We start from the raw sequence: 24249 nt of genomic DNA on the forward strand, positions 1-24249 counted from the left end.
ATCTGCGGATGTGTCGGTGGACGTTGCAGTGGCATGGAAATGACAGGCATCGCAATGGATACATGTATTGCGTTAAATAAGCGCTGTTTCTACATGCAGCATTATGTGGGTCATTGTGTGGTTGTGTTCCTTATCCCGCATTGGCTTAGGAGTCTCCTCACGCTCTGAATTTTCTCTGTGACGTTTCACAGCGAGGCGACGGCAGTTGAGGTAGCGATGCCTCAAAACCTCTAGGGGGAGCCCGCGGCAAGGCCGCAAGGGGCCCAGGCTACCGGAGCCAGCTGGGCCCGCTCCGTATTGCTTCTTTCGGCCTCATCTCTATCGTGCGCTCTCAGTCTCCAAGCCGTCCCACTTTCGCATCACGCCTCACCCGCCTGCGCGGCCGGACTGCGTCACCCGGACAAGATGGAGACCGCCGAGGAAGGTAACGTCCTGGAGCCCACTCGCGCTCCCGGGGCGGGGGCGGGGGCGTGGGCGGGGGCGGGGGCGAGGGAGATGTCTCGGGGAGCCGGAGAAAGGTACTCGCCTTCCGGGACCGGGTTTGTGCTGTTCGCACGCCGCGCCTGGTCGTCCTCCTCCACCATGGCCTATTGAGGCGCCTGCAGATGTCGTGAGTTGCTCTACAGCATAATGGGTGCAAGACCAAGAAAGAGTTTGGGAGGCTTTGGGTGTGAAGTTGGTGTATATACGCGTATGTATGGAGGCATCTGGCAGTTGCCCAGACGGTTCAGCAAACACGGGGGGAGAGGGTTTGTTGTTGTGGTATCTGCTGCTGTTCCTGAAGGGAGCGCTGGGTCAGAATGGGAAGGAAGTTACCCTGTTTGAAAACATGGCAAATCTGGAGGTGCGTTTTGTGTGTCGGTCTATTTGAAGTTGTGGGCTGGATTGGGGATTCAGAAGTTAAGAACAAGGTGCAGGTGTTTTGAAATAGGTGTGTTTGGGAGGAAGTGTGCCTAAGGGGTACACTGAACTTGGCATTAAGGAATAAGAAGAGGTGACTAAGCCAGCTGTACCCATTTTCCACGTGTCCCTTATGTAACCATTTGGAAAGGTAGTCTGCAATAAAAAGCAGCTACAGTTGAAAGAGTTGGTAGGGTGGGTTGGGTTTCTGAGTCTTATTATTTTCTGCTGAAAGGAGGAAGGATATTAGGGTAGATTCCATTGTACCTGATTTTTAGAAAAAGCAACACAAATTCCTTGATACTTAAAGAATGACGTACTGTATACATATTGGGTCATGAGCTTACATCAGAAAGCTCATGCTATGAAAAATCTTCAAGAAGTCATGCAGATACTAAACACTGCAAGAAACGGACTGAAGCTGCTTTGAGTCCTGTAGAGGAAGAACAAACAAACAAGGTGGTTATCACTATTAATTTTATAACACACAGTCTACAGCTTGCTTTACACTGCTCTTCTCAGTCATTCTGAATAAAACTGCTTCTTATTTATTTTAAACTGAAAATAGTAAATGATACACTCAAGAGCATCTAGAAAATATGTTATTGAGATTTATCCAAAGCATTTTAATTCCACTTTTTTAGCTGAAAAGTGAGAGTAATTGTTCACAGGTCTACAATCTAAGAGACAACAAAAAAAGTTATTTTCAAAAAGTTCTTTTAATTTCTTTTTACATCCTCAACAATTTCAACTTTCTGTAACATTTCATTTAATCTCCATCTGAAAGAGTTAGATTTCTTTTATAAACCAAACTCACAGGTTTATGATCTGAGAAAATCTTTGGTAAAATCTCTACCTTAGAAATTTTGGTAGCCAAGTCTCTTGAGGTTAAAATCATATCTATTCTTGAAAAAGATGTATGTCTACCTGAAAAGTAGGTATACTCTCTTGAACTAACATGCTTCTGTCGCCATACATCAACTATAAATTGCCCATCAAATTAAAAAAAAAATTGGCAATTTACCTTGACTAATTTTAATATTTTTTCAGAAGTCCTGTCCAAGTGGGGAGAAATATTAGGAGCACATATTTTTATGGCTTATATGTTGAGGAAAAAGATAGGAGATGTTTGCATTCTATATCTGTTAGAAGATACTTGATTTCATAATTGGTGATTAGAGATCAGAATTTGAAAGCAAAGTACTACATACCCAGTTCCACCTTGGGGAAATGCAGAAAAAATAATGGAGAGAAAATTTTTTTGGTGAGAAGTGTCTCCATTGTCTAGCCATCTTGGTATAGAATAGAATATATACTTTCTTTCTTCCCTTTGTTTTATCTATTTACTTCTGAAATAAATCCAGTAAAAAAAAACCCTTAAAATACAACATACTTTTATCAAACTATGTGATCTGTACAAACATAATTAGAAGAAGCATTATCTGGATGTTAAGATGGTAGATGCTAACATACTTTTTCAGTTCTTAAAGAATTTAATTTGTAGTTTTAAGGGATGTTCTCATCCTTTGAGCATTTAGGAGTAATTGAAATGTTTGGCAAAGGCCATCATAATGTTCTCATGATCCTGGAAATTACACACCAGATTCTTTAAATGTATTTTAATTCACTATGTATAATTATTTTATGGGAGAAACTCAGAAATATATTTACTGATAGGCACCTTGTTTTTTTTAAAATCCAGAACTTATACTCTTAATATGTGAAATGCAATCCAGAAGGGCTGCTCTCTGACATGAAATGTATACAGAGAAGGATCTACCGAGGATATATTCTGGCAAAATCAAAAATATCAGCTTTAGTTTAAAAAGCCAGACATCAAGGTTGGATCACAGGGAGGAATAGGCTACAAGAGATTTATCTTTTGGGGTGGTTTTCTACTCCAAAACGTTCTGGAATGCACAACATTAATATGTCTCCTAGTTGCTTCAAGATCTTTGACCACTATCAAGTGCTTTTTTTAAATTAAAAGTGGACAAGTAATAACTGCAGCATTAAAACTCTTTGAAGGTAAACCTGCCCCCTATAAGGTGCACAAGTGGAAATCTGTGCTGGGACTAGTGCAACAAAACTGTTAAGGTCCATATTTGCTTCCCTTAGGAAACAAATGCCCTGCTCAGCTTGGAGATGGGGAGGTCTAAAATTGAAATATTGACTCAGAGACTGATTATTAGGTATTGGATAATGATCCATTTTTTCATGACAGATTTATTGCTTCTTTTTGTTGACAGTTATTCTTCAAACTGGGAAGTTAAAATAGAACAAAAAAAATAGCATCATGTGGGTTATCAGCAGATTTTTAAATATCTTTGGGCTATGTACAGGCCAAACAATTATTCTCTTAAAGGTTAAATGATCAGACTGAAGCTAAGATGTTGTTGCAGGGCAATAGAACTTGGATTCTAAAGAGTACTTAGGAACCTGCAAAATATTTAAATATTCTTACCTTTCCCAGGCTGAAAAAAATATTTTTCAGGGCTAGGCACAACATACTTCCCTTTACACATTTGTAAAACCTCATTAGTTGAACATACCTACCTATGTGGATACAGGGAGATAAAAACAGTAGCAATATGTGCTACTGAACTAAGTTCTACGGGGATTTTTGGAAGTATATCTTACCCTTGTTGTGAAAATATCCTGGAATAACAGATAATTTTTATATGACTTCTCTCAGATATGAAATTAACACCTGTATGGTGGCTAAAATTTGTGTTGCTGCAATGAAAATGAGGCAACAGCTGATGCAACTCTGAATTTTGTTGTTTAGATTTTTATCCTGCTTTTTTTTCATATACAATTCAGGCAGTAAACATACCAATACTCTTTCCTCCTCCTATTTTCCCCACAACAACAACCCTGTGAGGTGAGGTTGGCTGATAGAGAGTGACTGGCCCAAAGTCACCCAACCAGTTTTTCATGCCTAAGGCAACTAGAACTCAGTCTTTTGGTTTCTAAGCCAACACCTTAACCACTACACCAAACTGGCTTTTTTTCCTTTTTCCTTATGATTTTACATAATTTGTTGATTCTTGCTTGAAGTAAACTTGACTGAGTGATAAGAAAAATAATCTTGTAATTTTAAAGAGTGTTCAAATGTATGGACATTAGGGGATATATTAAATCATTAGCAAAGAGCATCAACATTGTTCTCTCATGTACCTGGAAACTGCAAGCCAGATTCTTTAAATTTCATTAAATTTAAAACACTCAATGAAGATTTGATTTGGATTACAGTTTATTGCTCTTTACAAGTATGTTTATTATATTTCTTCTATTATTTAATCTCCAAGATATCCTCAGAGGTAATATTTGCAGGATAAATGACTTCTGCAAAAAATACACCTTAGCTTCTAGTTAAGCTCCCAGCATCATTTTTAAACCAATATCCTTCAGGGTAAAAGCCTTCTAATTTGATGTCTTTTTTTGGCAAGTATTACGAGTTAGTTTTAGAACATCATAAAGGCAGAAATTCATTAGGTATCCTAAATATTTAAGTACCATGGCCTGCTTTAGATACTTGGTTTGTTCAGTTTGAAATGCACTTTATATCCACATGCTCTTTCCTCCTGCCACATACATACTCAACTTTATACAAGACATCTTGATTTCGGAAAACTGTATTGGAGCCTATCCTACAAAACAGGATCATCAGAATTGATTGGGCTAGTTATAGGAAATGCACACCTCCCTTGCTAGAATAACTCTACTGGATACTAATCTAGTTTGAAACATAATTCAAAATTGTGGGAACATGAGGAAAGGCTTTTGCTGTGGCTGCTCCTAGGCTTTGACACTTTCAATTAAGGAAAGTCAATCATGTTCCTTTATATCATCCTTCTGCTAGCAGACAAAACTTTTTATTTATGCAGATATAACTTAGTTTCTTCCTTAGTTGAGTTAATGCATTTTAATGATGTTTTTAAAATGTATTAAAATAAAATTTATTTTACTCTTATATTGACATCACTTTCAGTGTATTCTTTGGTAACTTGGTCATCCTACTGGAGGACTTATACAGGAAGGAGGATGGGAGAGTATACTTGCTAATTTCTATGCATTATCAACAGTTTTTAATATCAGACATGGATTTTTTATTAGCTGGCTAGGCTGAGAATTGCAAATCCTAGGAAAGATACTACTGGATTGTTTCCAAAATATGATATGAGGGTTTCTTTGCTGTCCAGGGATATTACTTTCTTTGTACTGCTGGGTTAAGTCATTTAAAGATCTGGAATACGGTATCAGAAAAATAACTTTTGTTCTTTTCACCAAATACTGCCAACATGATACACTGCTAAATAGATGGAATATGTTTCACTAACTCAGGATGGTGTCATAGCTGTGTCTTCCTCCTAGACAGAGATATTAGTCTGACTTAGGTTTCATGTTGAACTAATGCAGTCTGAGTTTGCTTGGGAATTATATTTGGTGATAAATATAGCAAAAGGGGAATTGGAAGAGGTAGATTAGTGTAATACAGCTCGCAAGTTTTAAAGTGGCTTTCATGGTTTCTAGGTTATTACTGGATACAATTTGAAGTGCTGTTTTTAGCTAAAGTTCTAAATCCTTGGAGCAAGCATTCCTGATGTAACACCACTGGTAATCTCACCTTGTCACTGCTTGTCTTTGTATTACAATAAGCAGGTTGGGTCTTTTTCTGGATATTCTCACCATTAGAAATTAGGTGGGCCTAGAAACAGGCTTTTCATTGTCAGCACCATTCACCATTATGGGGTGGTTGCCACAAGGCTGTTCACCAATTCTCAACTGATTGATTGCTTTATTACTACCTAACACATTTTTATTTACTTCACATGACCATGCATTTTATTATTTCATATTTTTTAAGAAACAGTGTTTTGCATAGTCTATCTTATATTGTTTTACTGGTTTAATGGTTTAATTAGACACTGGACATATGCTTAAAAATAAGACAAAAATTAAGAGGTAAAAGATCTGTTAAATATTTATGAATTACTTTTGAGTAAATATGTATAAGATTATGCTGCTGTATATATAGTGTTAGCTAACAAAAGATACATCTTGGGTTTAATTGTAGCTTTAACAATGGCAAGCTGTAACACTGAAGGCATTCCCATCAAAATAATTCAGGCACTGGTTACTTGTTTACTATCATTTTAGAAACTCAAATCAGTTTTATTTTTACTCAGATATAATTCCTGGATCTTTTTAAGAAACATAAACCGTAACACTGGTGTGGCACAAACTGATGGATAGTTGGGAATCCGCTGTATGAAAATTTTGATAGCACGATTCTGTCTTGGAAATTAGTGATATTTGTCTTTAATAACGACATTCATTTACAGAATTATATGTCAAGTCATTTTCTTAAAGTAAAAGTAATGTTTCTGATGTCTAGCTTGAATATTGTGCAGTCAAACTTTCAATCTGTTTCCTTTATAAAATCATCTCCTTTCCAATATATTAGGTGTATATTTACTTAGCTCTGAGTTTTTCTTTATTCAGTGAGCCTTCTTCCTAAATCAGTGTAGAGACTGATAGCCTGAATGAAATTATTGCATATATAGCCACAACTATAAACACAATAAACACACACCCACAAATATACACACACCCACAGAGTATGTATGTATGTATACACACACACATAAACGCATACATACTCCCATAGTAAGAGTAGCTTCAAAGTAGGCTGTTACTTTAGCCAGCTTACAGTTCATAAATGTCATAGGGCCTTTACACCGTTGACTTTGACATCTTGCCATCAGCTGTACTGGAGAGCAAGTTTCAGAAAACTCCCTGTGCACAAAGGACTTGCCCTTGCCAGTCTGGGAATATTGAATCACTGGCCCTCGTGTTACTCTACTGCAGTAGTTCTTAAACTGGGTGTAATTACCCCAAGTGGGTAATTTAGGTACATCCTGGGGTAATGGAACAATTATAATTGTTGATTTGTGAGTTGAGGATCCAATTTGGGACTCCTGCTGCCAAGATACTTGTGTAAAACAACAGAGCCTGGTTTTTTTTGTGGGGGTAATGATGTTATTTGAGAACAGGAAAAGGGGTAATTGGTCAAACAGTTTAAGAACTAGTGCTCCATTGAAATTATATAGAGATATGTATATGCACATTTCACATGCTTGCAAGGTTATGCTCAAAATCCTACAAGCTAGGCTTCAGCAACATATGAACCGAGAAGTACCAGAAGTACAAGCTGGGTTTCGAAGAGGCAGAGAAACTAGAGATCAAATTGCCAGCATTCGCTGGATCATGGAGAAAGCAAGAGAGTTCCAGAAAAACATCTACATCATTGACTACACTAAAGCCTTTGATTGTGTGGATCACAACAAACTCTGGCAGATTCTTAAAGAGATGGGAATACTGGACCACCTTAGCTGTCTCCTGAGAAACCTGTATGTGGGTCAGGAAGCAACTGTTAGAACCGGACATGGAACAACTGATTGGTTCAAAATTGGGAAAGGAGTACGACAAGGCTGTATTTTGTCACCCTGCTTATTTAACTTATATGCAGAGTACATCATGAGAAATGCCTATTTAACTTATATGCAGAGTACATCATGAGAAATGCCAACCTGGATGAATCACAAGCCGGAATTAAGATTGCCGGAGGAATATCAACAACCTCAGATATGCGGACGATACCACACTAATGGCAGAAAGTGAAGAGGAACTAAAGAGCCTCTTGATGAGGGTGAAAGAGGAGAGTGCAAAAGCTGACTTGAAACTCAACATTAAAAAAACTAAGATCGTGGCATCTGGTCCCATCACTTCCTGGCAAATAGAAGGGGAAGAAATGGAAGCAGTGACAGATTTTATTTTCTTGGGCTCCAAGATCACTGCAGATGGTGACTGCAGCCATGAAATTAAAAGACGCTTGCTCCTTGGGAGGAAAGCTATGGCAAACCTAGACAGCATATTAAAAAGCAGAGACATCACCTTGCCGACAAAGGTCCATATAATCAAAGCTATGGTTTTCCCAGTAGTAATGCATGGCTGTGAGAGTTGGACCATAAGGAAGGCCGAGCGCCAAAGAATTGATGCTTTTGAACTGTGGTGCTGGAGAAGACTCTTGAGAGTCCCTTGGACTGTAAGGAGGTCAAATCAGTCAATCCTACAGGAAATCAACCCTGACTGTTCATTGGAAGGACAGATATTGAAGCTGAAGCTCAAATACTCTGGCCACCTAATGCGAAGAGAGGACTCACTGGAAAAGACCCTGATGCTAGGAAAAACTGAAGGCGAGGAGAAGGGGAAGAAGGGGACGGCAGAGGATGAGATAGCTAGATAGCATCACTGATGCAATGAACATGAATTTGAGTAAACTCTGGGAGACAGTGGAGGACAGGAAGGCCTGGTGTGCTATGGTCCATGGGGTCACAAAGGGTCGGACACGACTTAACACCTGAACAACAACAATGTATATGCAGCTTTTACAGTTCTTACCTGGCCATTTTGTGTAAAAAAATTTCTGGCAGATAAAAACTCTAAAACAGGGTTTCTCAACCAGGGTTCTGTGGAACCCTAGGTTTCCATGAGGGGTCACTAGAGGTTCCCTGGGAGGTCACGATTTATTTAAAAAAATATTTCATATTCAGGCAACTTCATGTTAAAGAGGTAAGTTTTGTTCTTTATTTTTAGTTTAAGAACACTGTTAATTCATATGTACAGGCCTTTTAAAATACTAGATTCTTCTGATTGGTGATAACTTTATCACCAATAAAATAAGGATGGACTGTTTAAGTTTATTTAGAAATTAATTATTTTGACTAATTATTCTTATTTTGGCAATCTCAGATTTGATTCTAATATTAGTTCTTAAAGTGTCAAACTGACACGTGATTATATCTGTTTCAATGTAATGTTACTTGTAAGAATAGTAATCGAATGTTTTACCTTTTTAATTTAACATCTTGTAAATTCTTACGTAATGTTTATATTTTGTAAATTCTTAATGTATGTCTCTCTCTTTCCTTCATGCTGTTTCTTTTTTCCTTTTCTCTATTTCCACTCTTTGAATACCTTAAAAAATAAAATGCTTACTTTATTCAGTATCAACTCTCTTTGTTGTCAACAGACATATGTAGAGTATGTCGATCTGAAGGAACTCCTGAAAAGCCTCTCTATCATCCATGTGTATGTACTGGCAGTATTAAATTCATTCATCAAGAATGGTAAGTTTCTTTTTCCTTTGAAGTAATATCTATACATGGCATTTTATCATTTGTACACAGAAATAGTGTGTTATCTTCAAAATGATCCTTGCATACTAGATACTAGTACTGAGTGAATTAAGTGGCACTAACTCTAACTTGACTCCTGTTGACCTTATACAAATATTTGCTGCCTTAACATATTTCTACTAATAATTTTTAAATCCTCCAAAGACAGTCATGTAAACTCTGAAAATGTCCATGCACTTTATCCATTATTATCTCCTTCTTTTACTTCCTTCAACCTTGCCAGGAACAAAAGCTTTTTCTAAATCATCATCACTTGCATCATGTGCCTGAAATATGTGAGTTTCTCCTTGCTGATATTTTCCTTAAGCAGGCTATTAGCCTTTACTTTGTCTAGGACTGATTGATGTTTCTTGCAGTTGATGGTACTCTTAGTAACCAGATCCATAATTTGAAAGGGTCTTTCCTCTCTCCCAATATCCAGATTTCATAGCAATACATTCCCACTGGAAAGATCACTGCTTCAACTATTTTGCTCTATTGTCACTTCTTGTCTAAGTTTGTCATTGCCTTCCACCCTAGGATTAATCTTCTCTTTACTTCTCCAGCCTACTCTCCATCTTTATCTATTCTTGAACCCAAGAAAACAAATTATGTACCATCTTCACTTCTTCACCTCCAACTGTAAGTTTACTAAGCATGTTGGTTGACATCTTTGTCGTCTTAATATTTAACATTAACCCAAATTTTCACTTTCCATTTTTAATTTTATATTCAGCTTTTCTAAATCTTCTTTACTTTCAGCTAATAAAATTGTGTTGTCTATGTATCTCAGCCTATAGGGCTTCAGCCTCCTATTTTGATTCCAGGTGTCATCTCTTAACAATTCTGCAGTACTTTTGTTTGCTTTATAAGTTAAACAGATAAGGGGACAATATGTCTCCTTGTCTCTAACTACTTCTCATTTTCTGAAGTACTGTCATTTCAAATTCAGTCCTTACAGTATTTTCTTGTTCATTGTAATGATTCTTCAGATGTTCTATTATCCTAAATATATTCCACATTCTGGCATGAACTATCATGCAAGGTCTTTCTTGTAATCTCTTGCTGCCTTCATTATTATGTTACCTATCTGAACTCATGGCTCTCTGCCTTTTCTGAAATTTGCTGTGCTTTTCTATACATATGTAAGATTTTATTTTTATTTAGATGTTCTTAAGCTGAATCTTGCTTGTGCAAGAAATTAGCCCAGTATTCACATTCTCTTGCATTTGCCTTTTTCAGCATAGCTATATACAGTTGTAATCTTGATTTAATGGAGCCCCACTTAGTAGACTTTAGATGCAATGGATCAAGTGTCAATCTGGATATCATACTAAAATAACAGAGAAGTTCATGAATCCAAAATAGTCTGGATGAAGCAGTCAAATTTACATTAATTTTACCTTAATGTTATGATATATAAATGATCCCTACAGTGTTGTGAAATTCAAACAATACCCTTTCTGTCATTTGCTTAATAATATCATTAGGCAATAATGACATACTTTCATCGATAATGGAAATTTGGGAGTAATGGACATAACCCTTTCCCCAAATGGTCAGTTGAATGAGGTTTAACTGTACAATCTTTTCCAATCTCAAGGCCACACATTTCATATTTGCTTTCATAGAATTGTTAGTATTTTAATTATCTCTGCAGTTTCAAAGGATGTTATATTTGCACCTGGTTCTTTCTTCAGTAGCTAGACTGTAATGCCTCAGTTTCTTCTAGAGTTGCTTACTGAATATATTCTCCCCATTGAAAGTGCTTCCATCATTCTTTAATATCATTTGTAAAGATTTTTAGTTTTTTCTTTCCAATTTCCTTTACCTCAATTTCCTCTATTCTCTCTCTTCCATAATTATTCTTGACTATTCCTGTCTTGACTATAAATTTTCCTATGATTTCTCTTTTTTTTTCTTGTCATTTTCCTTTATTGATATTCTAGATTGAGAAAGTTTTCCTTGTATTTTCTTTGTTGATGTTGAAATGTTGATTCAATACATCCAAAAAGGATTCAGTACATCCTTTTTGTTGTCCAAGGCTTTTATCCCCATCTTTGGCTAACGTAATAGCTTATGTTGGAAGTCACTTGGATCTTTTCCTTTTTGTAAATTTTTTTTGCTTCAATTTTCATAATTTCTATTTTTTCCCATTGGTCCTTAGTTCTCTTTCACATAAAGGTAGTCCTTGACTTACAACCATTCATTTAACAACAGTCCGAAGTTACAATAGCCTCAGAATAGGTCCTTTATGGCCTGTAAAGCACTTCCAAGTGCTGCAAAATGTTGCACTCCCTTGTGGTCACATGATTGCATTTCGGGTGCTTGGCAACCAGCTTGCATTTATGACCAGCAGTGTCCCACGGTCACATGATTGTGTTTTTGCAACGTTTTTTGCCATTTTCTGGCAAAAAACGCCCACTGGGGAAGCTGGGTCCGCTTAATGACTGCAGTGATTTGCTTGATGACCACTGTAAAAATTGGGTCTGGTCACGTGGTGATTCGACTTACAACCACAAAGGCTTACAATGGAAATTCCAGTCCCAATTGTGGTTGTAAGTCGAGGACTACCTATAGTTAAGTATACTGAATCTGTTCTTACTCTAATTTATATTTTGACTATATGTTCTTCAGGTCAAATCTTGCCAGTCCACTTTAATTTTCTAAGTTTAACCTATATATTTGACACCATAATTTATGGTATTTTCCATAATCTGTCCCTCGAAGTGGGATTGCAGTTCTCCATTTTCTGTTTGTGTAGTTGATTTGATTCCAGTGTTGTCTCTCTAGGAAAGTTCAGTTGTAGAGTCTGTGTTGTTATTGCTTAAAGCAGATGTTGACATTAAACGAAGAATTTTCTTCTTCACAAAATTCTTTCTCCTGCATTATTGTATCTACCTAATCAAAATCTTCCAGTAATTTTAGGACCCTCCATTTCTCCAATTTTTCCAGTCACCAGTTATTGATTGGAAATCACTAATCACCTATACATCCTTTTGGTGTTGTGTTTAGCATCTCTTGCAGCATGCTATAGAATTCTTCACTGTCTTTCACCCTTTTACCTAAAGTATGCTACATTGTATAAGTGGCATATAATTGTTTAACATTTATGTTCATTGGATATCCACTAATTTTGATAGAAATAATCCTGTCATTTAGTGGGTTATAAGAAATCACTTAGTGCTGTCCTTTATGAATATGTATGTAACTTCATTCCTTTGTATGGTTTCATGCTTTGAATACTTCCAAGGTTGATTTTGAGGTTCCTTATTTCAGATGAGTTGGCTTCTTTCATACCTCCCAAAGTCCCACCTTCCTTCATTCCCATTGTGGATTACTCTTAGCTAAAAAGCTCTTTTTGATATTCCCAGCAGGGATAACTTTATTGAGAGCTTTTGTTCCTATTTGTTCAATATCAGGGTCCTCTAAAGCTACCAAACCCTCCCCCTAGGAACTAAAGAAACTAAAGAAAAAAATTTATTAAAGGGTTAAATATTTTAGTAAATTTTTACATGTGAGTATGCTTCATGATGAACACATATTCTGGATACGAGGCCCAGAATTCAAGCTGTTTATATAATTTAAATCCCATTATACTTATTGAAATTATGCAAGAATTCTGTAAACCTTGTTTGGATTATATAATTATTAGTGATTAATGGGCATGATATATTTTCTAATAAAAAGCTTTCATTATATGTATTTTTTTTTTACATTCTAGTTTCTTATTTTGTTACACTTGCCATAAATTACCTTGGTCAGGATCAGAGAGTATGCTTGGTGATTTCTCTGGTGTAGCATTAAGTAATTACATTTTACGTAACATCTCCCAAAAGGAACTTCAGAACTATGTACATAGGTTTTTAGTGGGATGTAAAGGAGTAGGTTAATGGGACGCGGTGGCGCTGCGGGTTAAACCGCTGAGCTGTCGATCGGAAGGTCGGCGGTTCGAAACCGCGCGGCGGGGTGAGCTCCCGTTGCTCGTCCCAGCTTCTGCACACCAAGCAGTTCGAAAACATGCAAATGTGAGTAGATTAATTGGTACCGCTTCGGCGGGAAGGTAACGGCGTTCCGTGAATCATGCTGGCCACATGACCCGGAAGTGTCCTATGGACAACGCCGGCTCCAAGGCTTTGAAACGGAGATGAGCACCGCCCCCTAGAGTCGGACACGACTGGACTTTACGTCAAGGGAAACCTTTACCTTTACCTTTCTAAAGGAGTAGGTTGCTACTATAGAGGGATTCATTTTTCAAACAGCAATAATAATCCATAAGAATCTGCATTTTGGTCCTGGATTTTGCATGTATATTCATTTTAAAAGTTTGTATGTTTATTTTATGCCCTAGTTTGTTTATTTTATTTATTTCACTTGATACACAGTGGTGCTTAAAATTTTGAGAACCCATTTGAATATTTCTGAATAAATCTGACCTAAAACTTTATCTGTTCTCCATACAAAGTTGTAAAACTAGATAAAGAGAACCCAGTTAAACAAATGAGTCAAAAGCATTAGACCTGTTCATTGATTTATTGAGGAAAATGATCCAAAGCTACATTTTTCTGTGTGGCAAAAGTCTGTGAAGCTTCACTTTCAGTAATCCCCCTTGGGCAGCAGTAACTGCAATTAAACATTCAATAACTGTTGATTAGTCCTGCACATCAGCTTGGAGGAATTTTAGCTCATTCCTCCTTACAGAACAGCTTCAACTCAGGGATGTTGGTGGGCTTCCTCACATGAACTGCCCGCTTCAGGTCCTTCCACAACATTTCCATAGGATTAAGGTCTGGATTTTTGACTTGGCCATTTCAAAACATTAAGCTTTTTTCTGCTTTAACCATTCTTTGGATGTACAACTTAGGTGTTTTGGGGGGTTGTGTTGCTGCATGATCCACTTTCTCTTGAGCTTCAGTTAACAGATACCCTGACATTTTCCTGTATAATTCGCTGTATGATTCAGAATTAATAGTTCCATCAATGATGGCAAGCCGTCCTGGTCCAGAGAAAGTAAAGCAGGCCTAAACCATGATACTGCCACTACCACGTTCCACAGATAGAATATGGTTCTTATATTGGAATGCAGTGTTTACCTTTCACCAAACATAATGGTTTTCATTCAAGCCCAGAAGTTCTATTTGCTCTCATTCGTCTACAGAACATTCTTCCAATAGCCTTCTGGCTTATCCATGTGGTCTTTTGCAAAGTGTAGATGGGCAGCAGTGTTCTTTTTGAAGTGTAGCGGCTTTCTCCTTGTAACCCTGCCACACATACCAGGGTTCTCCTGATGGTGCTCTCATGAACACTGACATCCACCAAGGCAAGAGAGGCCTTGAGTTCCTTAGATGTTACCCTGGGGTTCTTTGAGACTCCTGGAGCGTTATACACCTTGTTCTTGGTGTGATCTTGGTTGGTCAACCATGCCTGGGAAGGGTAACAGTGGTGTTGAATTGCCTCCATTTGTACACAGTCTGCCTGACAGTGGACTGGTAGAGTCCAAACTCTTTGGAAATGGTTTTGTAACCTTTTCTAGCCTGGTGAGCATCAATAACTGTTTTTTGGAGGTCGTCAGCCATGGCACATTTCCACATACTTGTGAAGATCAGACTTTGATAGTGAATACCCAGAATTCTGTTCTTTAAATAAGGCAGAACCTCCCACACTCACACCTGATTAACCGCTCAGAGTCCCTCTTTGGGGGGAGATGGACGGTAGCACAAATTTGAGAAATAAATAAAAACATCCCATTGATTGAAACACCTGGCTAATTGCACCTTCAAATGAACTGATAATGCTGGACGTTCACATGCTATTGCCATATAGAAATACATAGCTTTGGATCATTTTCTTCAATAAATAAATGAAGAAGTCTGTTTTTGACTTGTTTAACTGGGTTCTCTTTATCTAGTTTTAGGACTTTTGTGGAGAACAGATCATGTTTTTAGGTCATATTCAGAAATACTGAAAATTCAAAGGGGTTCACAAACCTTAGAGCACCACTGTACCTCAAGTTAACAAAATGTCTCAATTGTTTACATACTATTTTTAATACTTTGGTTTCATTAGCACTGCTCTGTGGCTTTGCTTATGCAAATCAAAAACTCTCATTATTAACAAAAGTATTTGAAGAAAATCAGTACTTTATATAATATTTTATTACTATTATTACTATTGTCCTTTATAAATATTCTTATTGATACTTTCTGAACTGTTGAACATTGTGGTATTTTTAAAGCTGTAAATCCATTATTGCCATATATTTTAATTGCAGCTTAGTCCAGTGGCTCAAACACAGCAGAAAAGAATACTGTGAATTATGTAAACACAGATTTGCTTTCACACCAAGTAAGTATATGACATGAACGTGTACTATGTGTATATGAAATAGTTATTCTTATGTTTATGTTTCTTTTCAGGGATTGTTTAGCCAGATTGGAAGACTCAAATGATTGTTTCCAAGAAATGAAATTACAGAAGTGTTGTAATGCAATTTGGGCTCATTTCAACCAAGTCAGTGCAGACCCTTGAAAAAATGTTGTTAGTGCCTTGGCTTAGCTCAGGGAGACCGCATGTACATGCCAAATATTTCTGTTTTAAAACAATCTTTCTACCAATGAATATAGATATCTAGTTTCCTAACATGTATTCTGGGATATGTCACAAAGATAAAATTTGCTGAACATTGTAACACTTTCATAAACAAGGCATATACTGGTTTTAACCTATTTATAGGTTAGAGTAATAATTCAGCTATTAAACATTATAACAATTTAAGTTGTAATTACTGCATTTGCAAACTTCTAGTTCATTGTGATGGGAAATTTTGAAGAAATGCTACCATATTTCTCCACTGGAAGAATGCTGCAGGGAAAAGAAAGTAAGGGCAAGAAGAAAGGGCAAGAAGAAAAAGAAGTTGCTTTTTCTTTATTTCATTCATACGTATATAGGTTCCAGTGAACACAATGTTAAGCCACAATCTATTTGATTCAAGATCATTTGAACAGACCAGATCCAAAGTAATCGTGGTTTCTTTAGCCAATTAATGGTTTATTTGCTTCCCATTTTGCCAGTCTCTGGATGATCTCCTAAGCATCTGAGCAGTTGTAAAGGACTGATTTGCCTGTGGGAATATCTCTTCTTTTAATATGTACTTTGCATTCATGTTTGTGGTTTTTTTTTTCTTGCATAGGTTTTATATGTTTTGGTTTCTTCAACAGTGTATGTATGCTGTCTATTTCATGGGCTTTTTTGGGACATGGCATGGGATATGCCTAAGTTTGTGAAGGGTTTTTTTTGTGTCTGTGGTATATATGTTTTACCTATGAAGGGGCTGTTTATGGTGGTTTTGAGGATAGAGACAGATTTTTATGTAGTGTTTAACATTTGTGTAATTTTCAGAGCATTACTATTGTATTTACCCCTAATGAAAATGGCCCAGAATTTAAGACAACCCCAAATTAAAGTTTAGGCTATTTTTTAGACTAATCACCAAAGGCATTTGCCTTTTTACAGCAATGTTTATTTCAGTGGTTTGCACTTTTACTTATTCTTTTGTTTTCTGTTCTCTTCTTAGCGGTGAACCCTATTCATAGATAATTGTGTAGAAAAATAATCTTCCTATTAGATAAATGTGATAATTACCCCTGGGAAATGGCTTTTTGTTTTGCTCTGTTGTGGCAACTATGTGTTTTGGCATAGTTTGTTGCTAAGTTTAGATGCTCAAATAAATCACAGTTAAACAAAACAAATCCTGTCTGGTTTACATGCAGTCATAGAGCAGCGGTTCTTAAACCGCTTGACCCAATTACCCCTTTTCCTGCTCTTGAATAATGTCATTACCCAACAAAAGAAGTTTTACACAAGCATCTCAGCAGCAGTAGTCCTAAACTGGATCTTCAGCTCACAAACAAGCAGTCTACAAATTGTTCCATTACCCCCAGGATATGCCCAAATTACCCCCTTCCTGCTTAAACTGGGGGTAATTACCAGTTATTTACTTACACACACACACACACACACACACACACATATTGTTATGTTATATATAACCAGTTATTATATAAAAACCATTATTGTACAGAATGCAAGGTTTGACTATTAATAAGACAAAGATAAAATGTTTTGAGATTTCTCCTTGCAGTGGTCAAAGTCACCTGACCAATTTTCAGTATCTTCAAAAAAAGCACCATAGTTTTAAAAGAACTACAAAAACAAGAGAATTGACTGAATTTGAAACCTTATAACACAAAATTCAGAGCATTTGCTGGGTCTTATTTATTAACTGTTGGTGAAATATTACTCAAACTGAACTAGGTAAAGACTATATGATTAAATAGATGAAGAATTTAGGTACAATAATTGATAAGCAACAGTGGGATTTTCAGTACAAGAAAACATTAAGTTCACACTGGATATTATACTTAGAGAAAACTAATATAAGTTGTTTTATCACTGGTATGTTATTCTAGTATTACTTATGAAAATGGCCAGTTCATTCTCTAAATATTGTTGGAAATGTAATGAGCAGGTTTGATCATTTCCATATTTTGTGGCAATGTTGTAAACAATTTTGGAAAATGCTATATAATAGAATGAAACAAAATTTAAAAGGTGAATTTCCTTTCCAACCTACTCTTATTTAAGATTAGTAAACTACATTCCTGAAAAGTATATTGGCTTTGTACATGGGAAGTGCTACAAGGATATTCTGTGTTTCCTATTGGAAAGTATGCACAGTTCCTTCTCCTGAAGAATGGCTAATTAAGCTCCAGGAATGCTCCTTCATGTCCAAAATAACTTCGTATTTCAAAAGTAAATCTAACACAGAATTTAAATCAAGTTAGAAACCGTTTTTGGATTATAACCCTAACTAACAGGTTTAGTTTATAACTCTAACCAACAGGTTTAGTTACAGTTACATCCAAACTTTGGGGTTCTCATTACATAAAGTCTTTGTTTGAATAGAAACTACTATAGTTCTTAATCTCACATGATTTATACTGTGTTGACTGTTGCTTTTGATAGTCATATATTACTTGGATTTTAACAATGATTTTTAGTTTTTAAATGATACAGTATATTCAGTTATTTAAAACGAATGAAATAATGGAAATATTAACCTAATTCTATAATGTTTGTAAATACCGTTTAGCCACGTTGTGCTTTATTTTTCCTTTTTTGCTCCCCCCTTCCCCTCTTGTTTGTTTGTAACTTTTTCTTTTTTCCTATATAAAAATATAGTAATAAAAATACTTAATTCTATGGATCACTTAATGGCCTAAGGATAAAGAAGCTTCTGATGTGTTTTTTTCCACTAATTTGGGGCATTCTTTGTTTTTGTCATGTATATGTTTTTGTCATGAACTATAAGAGTAGTTCTGTTATGTCAGTTCTGTTAAAGGAATATAAGTTACATGGTTTCTTCTTTTTTTAAAGTTTATTCTCCAGATATGCCTTCTCGGCTGCCAATCCAAGACATATTTGCTGGGTTGGTTACAAGTATTGGCACAGCAATACGATACTGGTTTCACTACACTCTTGTGGCCTTTGCATGGTTAGGAGTTGTACCTCTTACAGCATGTAAGTATTTCACATGATAAACATAGGCAGTACAAGGCAGTGGGAAGAACCTTTTATTTTCAGTCAGCTCTCAGGTAGTGGATCATCAGCAAAATCATACCACACATGTTGCAGAAAAGGCAACTACTGGAATTGCATGCACAGTTCTTCAAAGATTAATCTATAGAATCTCAAGCATTGCTAGTGCTTGCACAAAGAACAGGGCCACACTTGAACCTATTAAGCTTGAACCTGTTACGCATTCTAGAGTATCAAGTTTACTTTTTTTTTTCCTAGTCATGCTAAAATTGTAGATAGCGATAGGGAGGACTATGATGCTTACTGTGAAAAAGCAGCAGCCCTGTGTGATGGGCTGTGGTCCCATGCAGACTGCTGCTAATCTTGTTGGCTGAAATCTAACCTTAGTTTTTACGTTCAGATTTATCTACCTTTATATAGAACAGCTTGATCTGCTATAAACTAGTTGTATGCGTTTTCAGTTTTCGTATACTTCTGTGTTGTCCCAGAAACTTCAGAGACAATTTTTCTATTGTTATTGGGAAATAATAAATAAACCAAAAGGGATTAAGTTACTAGAGGGATAGCCTGACATGATTCATATTCCCTTAGGTATCTAAGAGTTCAATTTTGGAACATGGCATAAACATAAATCCAAATTTAAGGGGTGAAGATTGCTGTGTAGGAAAGCACATTTCTTGCTCACCTTTTCAGCTTGAATTGCTTCATTTCCTCAGGTTTGCTGTTGGATTTGCTATTGTTACTATTGGTTAAGATAATCCTTAAGATGCTGCCAAATATCCTTTTATCAGTTATATCCTGATAACATTCACTTATCAGGAATTTTATTTTCTTTCTCTGCTCTTTAGGCCGTATCTACAAGTGCTTGTTTACTGGCTCTGTGAGCTCATTACTGACGCTGCCATTAGATATGTTATCAACGTAAGTATTAATTAACAAAAAAAAATTCTATCTTCTGCTTCTAAACGGCTTGTCACTTTTCTCTTTTATCGACTGCTGCCTCGCTCGTATATGCTAGTATCCTCCTTTTGTAGTTCAGTATAAAATCGTTGCTGCACATTGCTTAAATGCAACTATATTAAGAAATTTCTGTTGGCAGATTGCTGGGAAAGCCTTTCGCCCAGGAGAGATCAGAAAAGTCACACACACCAGGCATTTCTATAAAAATAATTTATTTACAGAAAGCAAAACGAAAGCAAAACATATTTAAAAGTCTTGGGCTCTCAGTGAGAGCAGCTTGACTCTCTACATGTCTGCACAGAAGAGAAAAAGGAACTAAAACAAGTCCGGGCAAGTTCTTCCCTTCCCCCCAGGTGCAAAAATTAACATTCGAAAAGGGGACAGTTGAATTCAACCTCTGCACCCGGCCAGAATGATTAGTTACCATAGTAACCTTAACCTGTAGTAGAAAACAATATATTAACACTCCCCTTTTTATACTACAGATTAAGATGTCAACCAATTTTCTTTGACAACTCTGTATATCTTTCCATTCACATTATTTTAACATTATCTCCCCTTTGGTTTAACAGAAAGCTACCATCCTTCTCCCTGTGTTTTTTTTTTCTTTCAAACCTAGGTTATTTGTTATATTTCCAAGGCTTTTTTAACGTGAAATGGCTTTTCATGCAGGCTTCAAAATCAAGCCTTTGTTTTTCTGTTGATGTGAACAGCAGCAAATCATCAACATAAATGCACAGATACATACAGCCTTGTTTGTCTTCCTTCACATATACACATGGATCTGCTTTTCCTTTTTCTAAACCAAAATTCTGCAGTTTTTCATCTAATTTTTGGTTCCAGGATCTAGCAGCTTCTTTTAACCCATAGATTGATTTCTGCAGTTCACAGACTAGATTCTCCCCTTTTTCATAGCCAGGGGGTTGCTGTATGTATAATTTGTGGTCTAAATCACCATAAAGAAATGCAGTTTGAATGTCATAGTGATGAACTGACATTCCTTTGAGTGCAGCAATTTCTAATAGTAATCTAATTGATTCACCTTTAGTAACTGGTGCAAAAGTCTTGTCAAAGTCTAAATCTTTCCTTTGAGTGAACCCTTTTGCAACCAACCTTGCTTTATATTTTTGGATTTTGCCATCAGCATTCCTTTTCAGTTTGAAAACCCACCTACAACCTAAACAGCATTCATTGGGAGGTAGATTTACCAGTTCTATTTTCTTTCTAACTCCTGTTGCATGGCAGAATGCCAATTTTGTGCAGTCTCAGGTGGTAAAGCATTCACTTGTTCTAAGGACTCAGGTTCTGTGAATATGTGAAAAGCCTTTACTGTTTCAGCCTGAAAACATGATGGAGGAACACCTTTATTACTCCTCTGAGATCTGCGAGGTAATACAGGGCTTAAATTTTGACTCCTATCACTTTCTTGAGAAGCATCTGTCTCATCAGACAGATCTTCAGTTTGCTTTTCTGGTTTAATGTCCTCATCAGGCAAAAGATCACTATCAGCAAGTCCTTGCTGTTCTGTTGTAGATAGATCAACTAGAGAGCTAGAATTTAATCTCCCCCAGTTTTGTTCAGCAAAAGAAGCGCTTTTGCTAATTATTAATTTCTCTCCCATTATGAACCTGTAGCTCCTTTGGCTTTGTTCATAGCCAACAAAGATGGCTTTCTTTGTTGTGGGGCCTCCTTTCCTTCTCCGTTGTTTTGGAATATGAACCCATGCAGTGCTACCAAACACTCTCAGATGGTTTACCTTTGGTTTCACACCATAAAACAAATGGAATGGAGTGTCCTGAATCACAGAGTTATACAATCTGTTTTGTACATAACAGGCAGTAGATATTGCCTCTCCCCAATACTTAAAAGATAAATGTGAATCTTTAAGCATGCATTCCATTGCATTTTGCAAGGTTCTGCCCTTTCTTTCAGCAACACCATTTTGCTGAGGGGTGTAAGGATTAGAAAGAATTTGTTTTATCCCCTTTTCAGCTAGGAACCTTTTGAATTTGTGAGAAAGGTACTCTCCGCCTCTATCGCATTGGAGTGCAGATACAGGCCTAGGGAATTTTCCATTTGTCCATGTCACAAAACTTTTAAATTTCTCAAATGCCTCATCTTTATGTTTTAAGATGTAGATAAATGTGTATCTTGAGAAATCATCACTGATGGTCATTGCATACCTTGCTTGTCCAAGACTTGGAGCAAAAGGACCAATAATGTCAGAGTGTACAATTTCCAAAGGTCTAGTTGTAACTCTGTCACTGTGCTTACTCACAGGAGCTTTTAGTGTTTTGCATTCTTTGCAAACTACACAATCTAAGTATTTGTTACAGGGTTTTATCTTTAGGTCAGCACACAGCTGTGGCATTTGTGCTATATACTTGAAATTAGCATGACCAAATCTCCTGTGCATCAGGTGTACACATGATATGGAGTGTTGCCAAATGCAGCCTTGCAGCTTGGCTTCCTTGCATTTTGCGCAATGTACAAGGAGTCTTTTAATATACCAGTAGCACACAATTTCCCATTTTTACGTATCTCACAACCATTTTTCTTAAATGTTATGACATACCCTGTTGCAGCCAATTGTGCCACAGATAAAAGGTTTGATTGTAAATTTGGCATATACAACACACCTTTTATAGTTTCTCCTGAGCAGGATAAATGCAAGTCACCTTGTCCCATAATTTTGGTCACAAACCCATCAGCCAAAGATACACTTTGTCTTTCAGTTTTAGACAGTGACACAAAAGAGCTTTTACAATTACATAAATGACAATTGGCCCCAGAATCTAACACCCATACATCAGAATTACCCTTCTCAGCAACCTGTGCAATTTGGGTTGTCTGAAGAGCCTTCTTCTGTGTTGCCCTTGTGTTCTTCTTCTCTGTCTTTCTACTCTTGGGTCTCAAGGCACAGTCTTTCTGCAAATGTCCAGCTGAACCACAAGTGAAGCATCGCTGGCTAGCTAGCGCTGTGGCCTCAGGTTCCTTTCCCTTCTTTTCCCTCATTTTCTGGTATTGCAGCTTTCCAGAAGAGATGGGGGGGGATCTTTCCTCTCTCTTCTCTCATTCAGCGAGTAAGCGCTGTGTAACATACGATGGGGTGAGGTCTGGTTCAGGCATAGCCTCCAGGGTACAAATCAGCATGTCCCACGTTTCATTTAATGAGAACAGGAGGATATATGATTTTGTGAGAGGTGTAAATTCCATTCCTCTCTCCTGCAACTCAACAAACAGCTGCTGAATATAATGCAGGTGCTCGGGAAGGCTATCTCCTTCTGCAAGGTAGGCTTTGTACAGCTTTTTCATCAGGTAACTTTACTCCCTGCTGTTGCCTTTACATATAAGTCTCTCAAAGCGTCCCAAAGTTGCTTTGCAGACTGCATGCCTCGCACATGGACTAGCTGATTGTCCTCAACTCCCAGGATAATGGTGGCTCTAGCCCACTCATCCTGTCTCAGCCATTCAGCACTGGGATTTTGGGGGGTTTGCTCACCAATTGGCAGCCAAAGATTCTCTCTGCGAAGATACATCTCCATCTTCAGGGCCCAATTCAAATGGTCTCTGATAGGCGCTCCAGAGGCATTGCTGAGGGCTGGGAGGTAGCCATGGCTTCTTCCTTCTTTTGCAAGTCACCTCAGCTGGCTTCTTTGTCCTGTAGACTGGCAGTTGCTGGAAAATCTCCAGGTGGCTCCAAAGAAAATCTTCACAGGTCTTTGCTACCTGCCTTTAAATTGTGCATGAGGTGTGGAGCTGATCTCTCTATTCTCTCTGGGTTTTACTGGGCTTACTGGGCTGTTTACTGGGCCCATAACCTTTTGGCAGATTGCTGGGAAAGCCTTTGGCCCAGGAGAGATCAGAAAAGTCACACACACCAGGCATTTCTATAAAAATAATTTATTTACAGAAAGCAAAACAAAAGCAAAACATATTTAAAAGTCTTGGGCTCTCAGGGAGAGCAGCTTGACTCTCTACATGTCTGCACAGAAGAGAAAAAGGAACTAAAACAAGTCCCGGCAAGTTCTTCCCTTCCCCCCAGGTGCAAAAATTAACATTTGAAAAGGGGACAGTTGAATTCAACCTCTGCACCTGGCCAAAATGATTAGTTACCATAGTAACCTTAACCTGTAGTAGAAAACAATATATTAACAATTTCACTACTATCTGTTTTGTATGATTAATAGAAAAGTATATGAATGTTGTATTTCTTTGTTTTGAAGAAAACATATTTGGCTTCTTTGCCTGCAAATGCAGTAGAATTCTTCAGCTCTATCATTATATAGGCCCCACACATAAAACCCACTTCATTAATACTGAATATTAATATAATTTTAATTATACTTTAATATATTTTAACTATTAATAAGTCACATTAATAAGCCTGTGGCAGAACATCAGACCATTATTTTAAATTGTAAATACATTTAGAGCCAGAGTTTAGACATCAAACTGGGATATCAGTTTAGTGTAAAATGTTTTTAAAAAAGGAAATATTATTTAATAATGCTGAGGTCCAGCAATATGGGGAAAGTACCTGCAATGA

At 37.0% G+C, this 24249-nt stretch overlaps 1 protein-coding gene across 1 annotated transcript in view; it reads left to right on the plus strand.

Moving 5' to 3' along the window:
* The first annotated feature begins 344 nt into the window (after positions 1-344).
* Positions 345-24249, plus strand: part of MARCHF6 (membrane associated ring-CH-type finger 6) — a 70269-nt gene continuing 46364 nt past the window's right edge. The window contains exons 1-5 of the mRNA XM_063298747.1: positions 345-424; positions 8999-9095; positions 15415-15488; positions 18579-18722; positions 19589-19661. Coding sequence (XP_063154817.1) covers positions 406-424; positions 8999-9095; positions 15415-15488; positions 18579-18722; positions 19589-19661 — 407 coding nt within the window. The 5' untranslated portion in view covers positions 345-405. The remainder of the gene's footprint in view (positions 425-8998; positions 9096-15414; positions 15489-18578; positions 18723-19588; positions 19662-24249) is intronic.

The sequence above is a fragment of the Candoia aspera genome, chromosome 3 (genome assembly GCF_035149785.1).
Source record: "Candoia aspera isolate rCanAsp1 chromosome 3, rCanAsp1.hap2, whole genome shotgun sequence".
NCBI classification, from domain to species: domain Eukaryota; kingdom Metazoa; phylum Chordata; class Lepidosauria; order Squamata; family Boidae; genus Candoia; species Candoia aspera.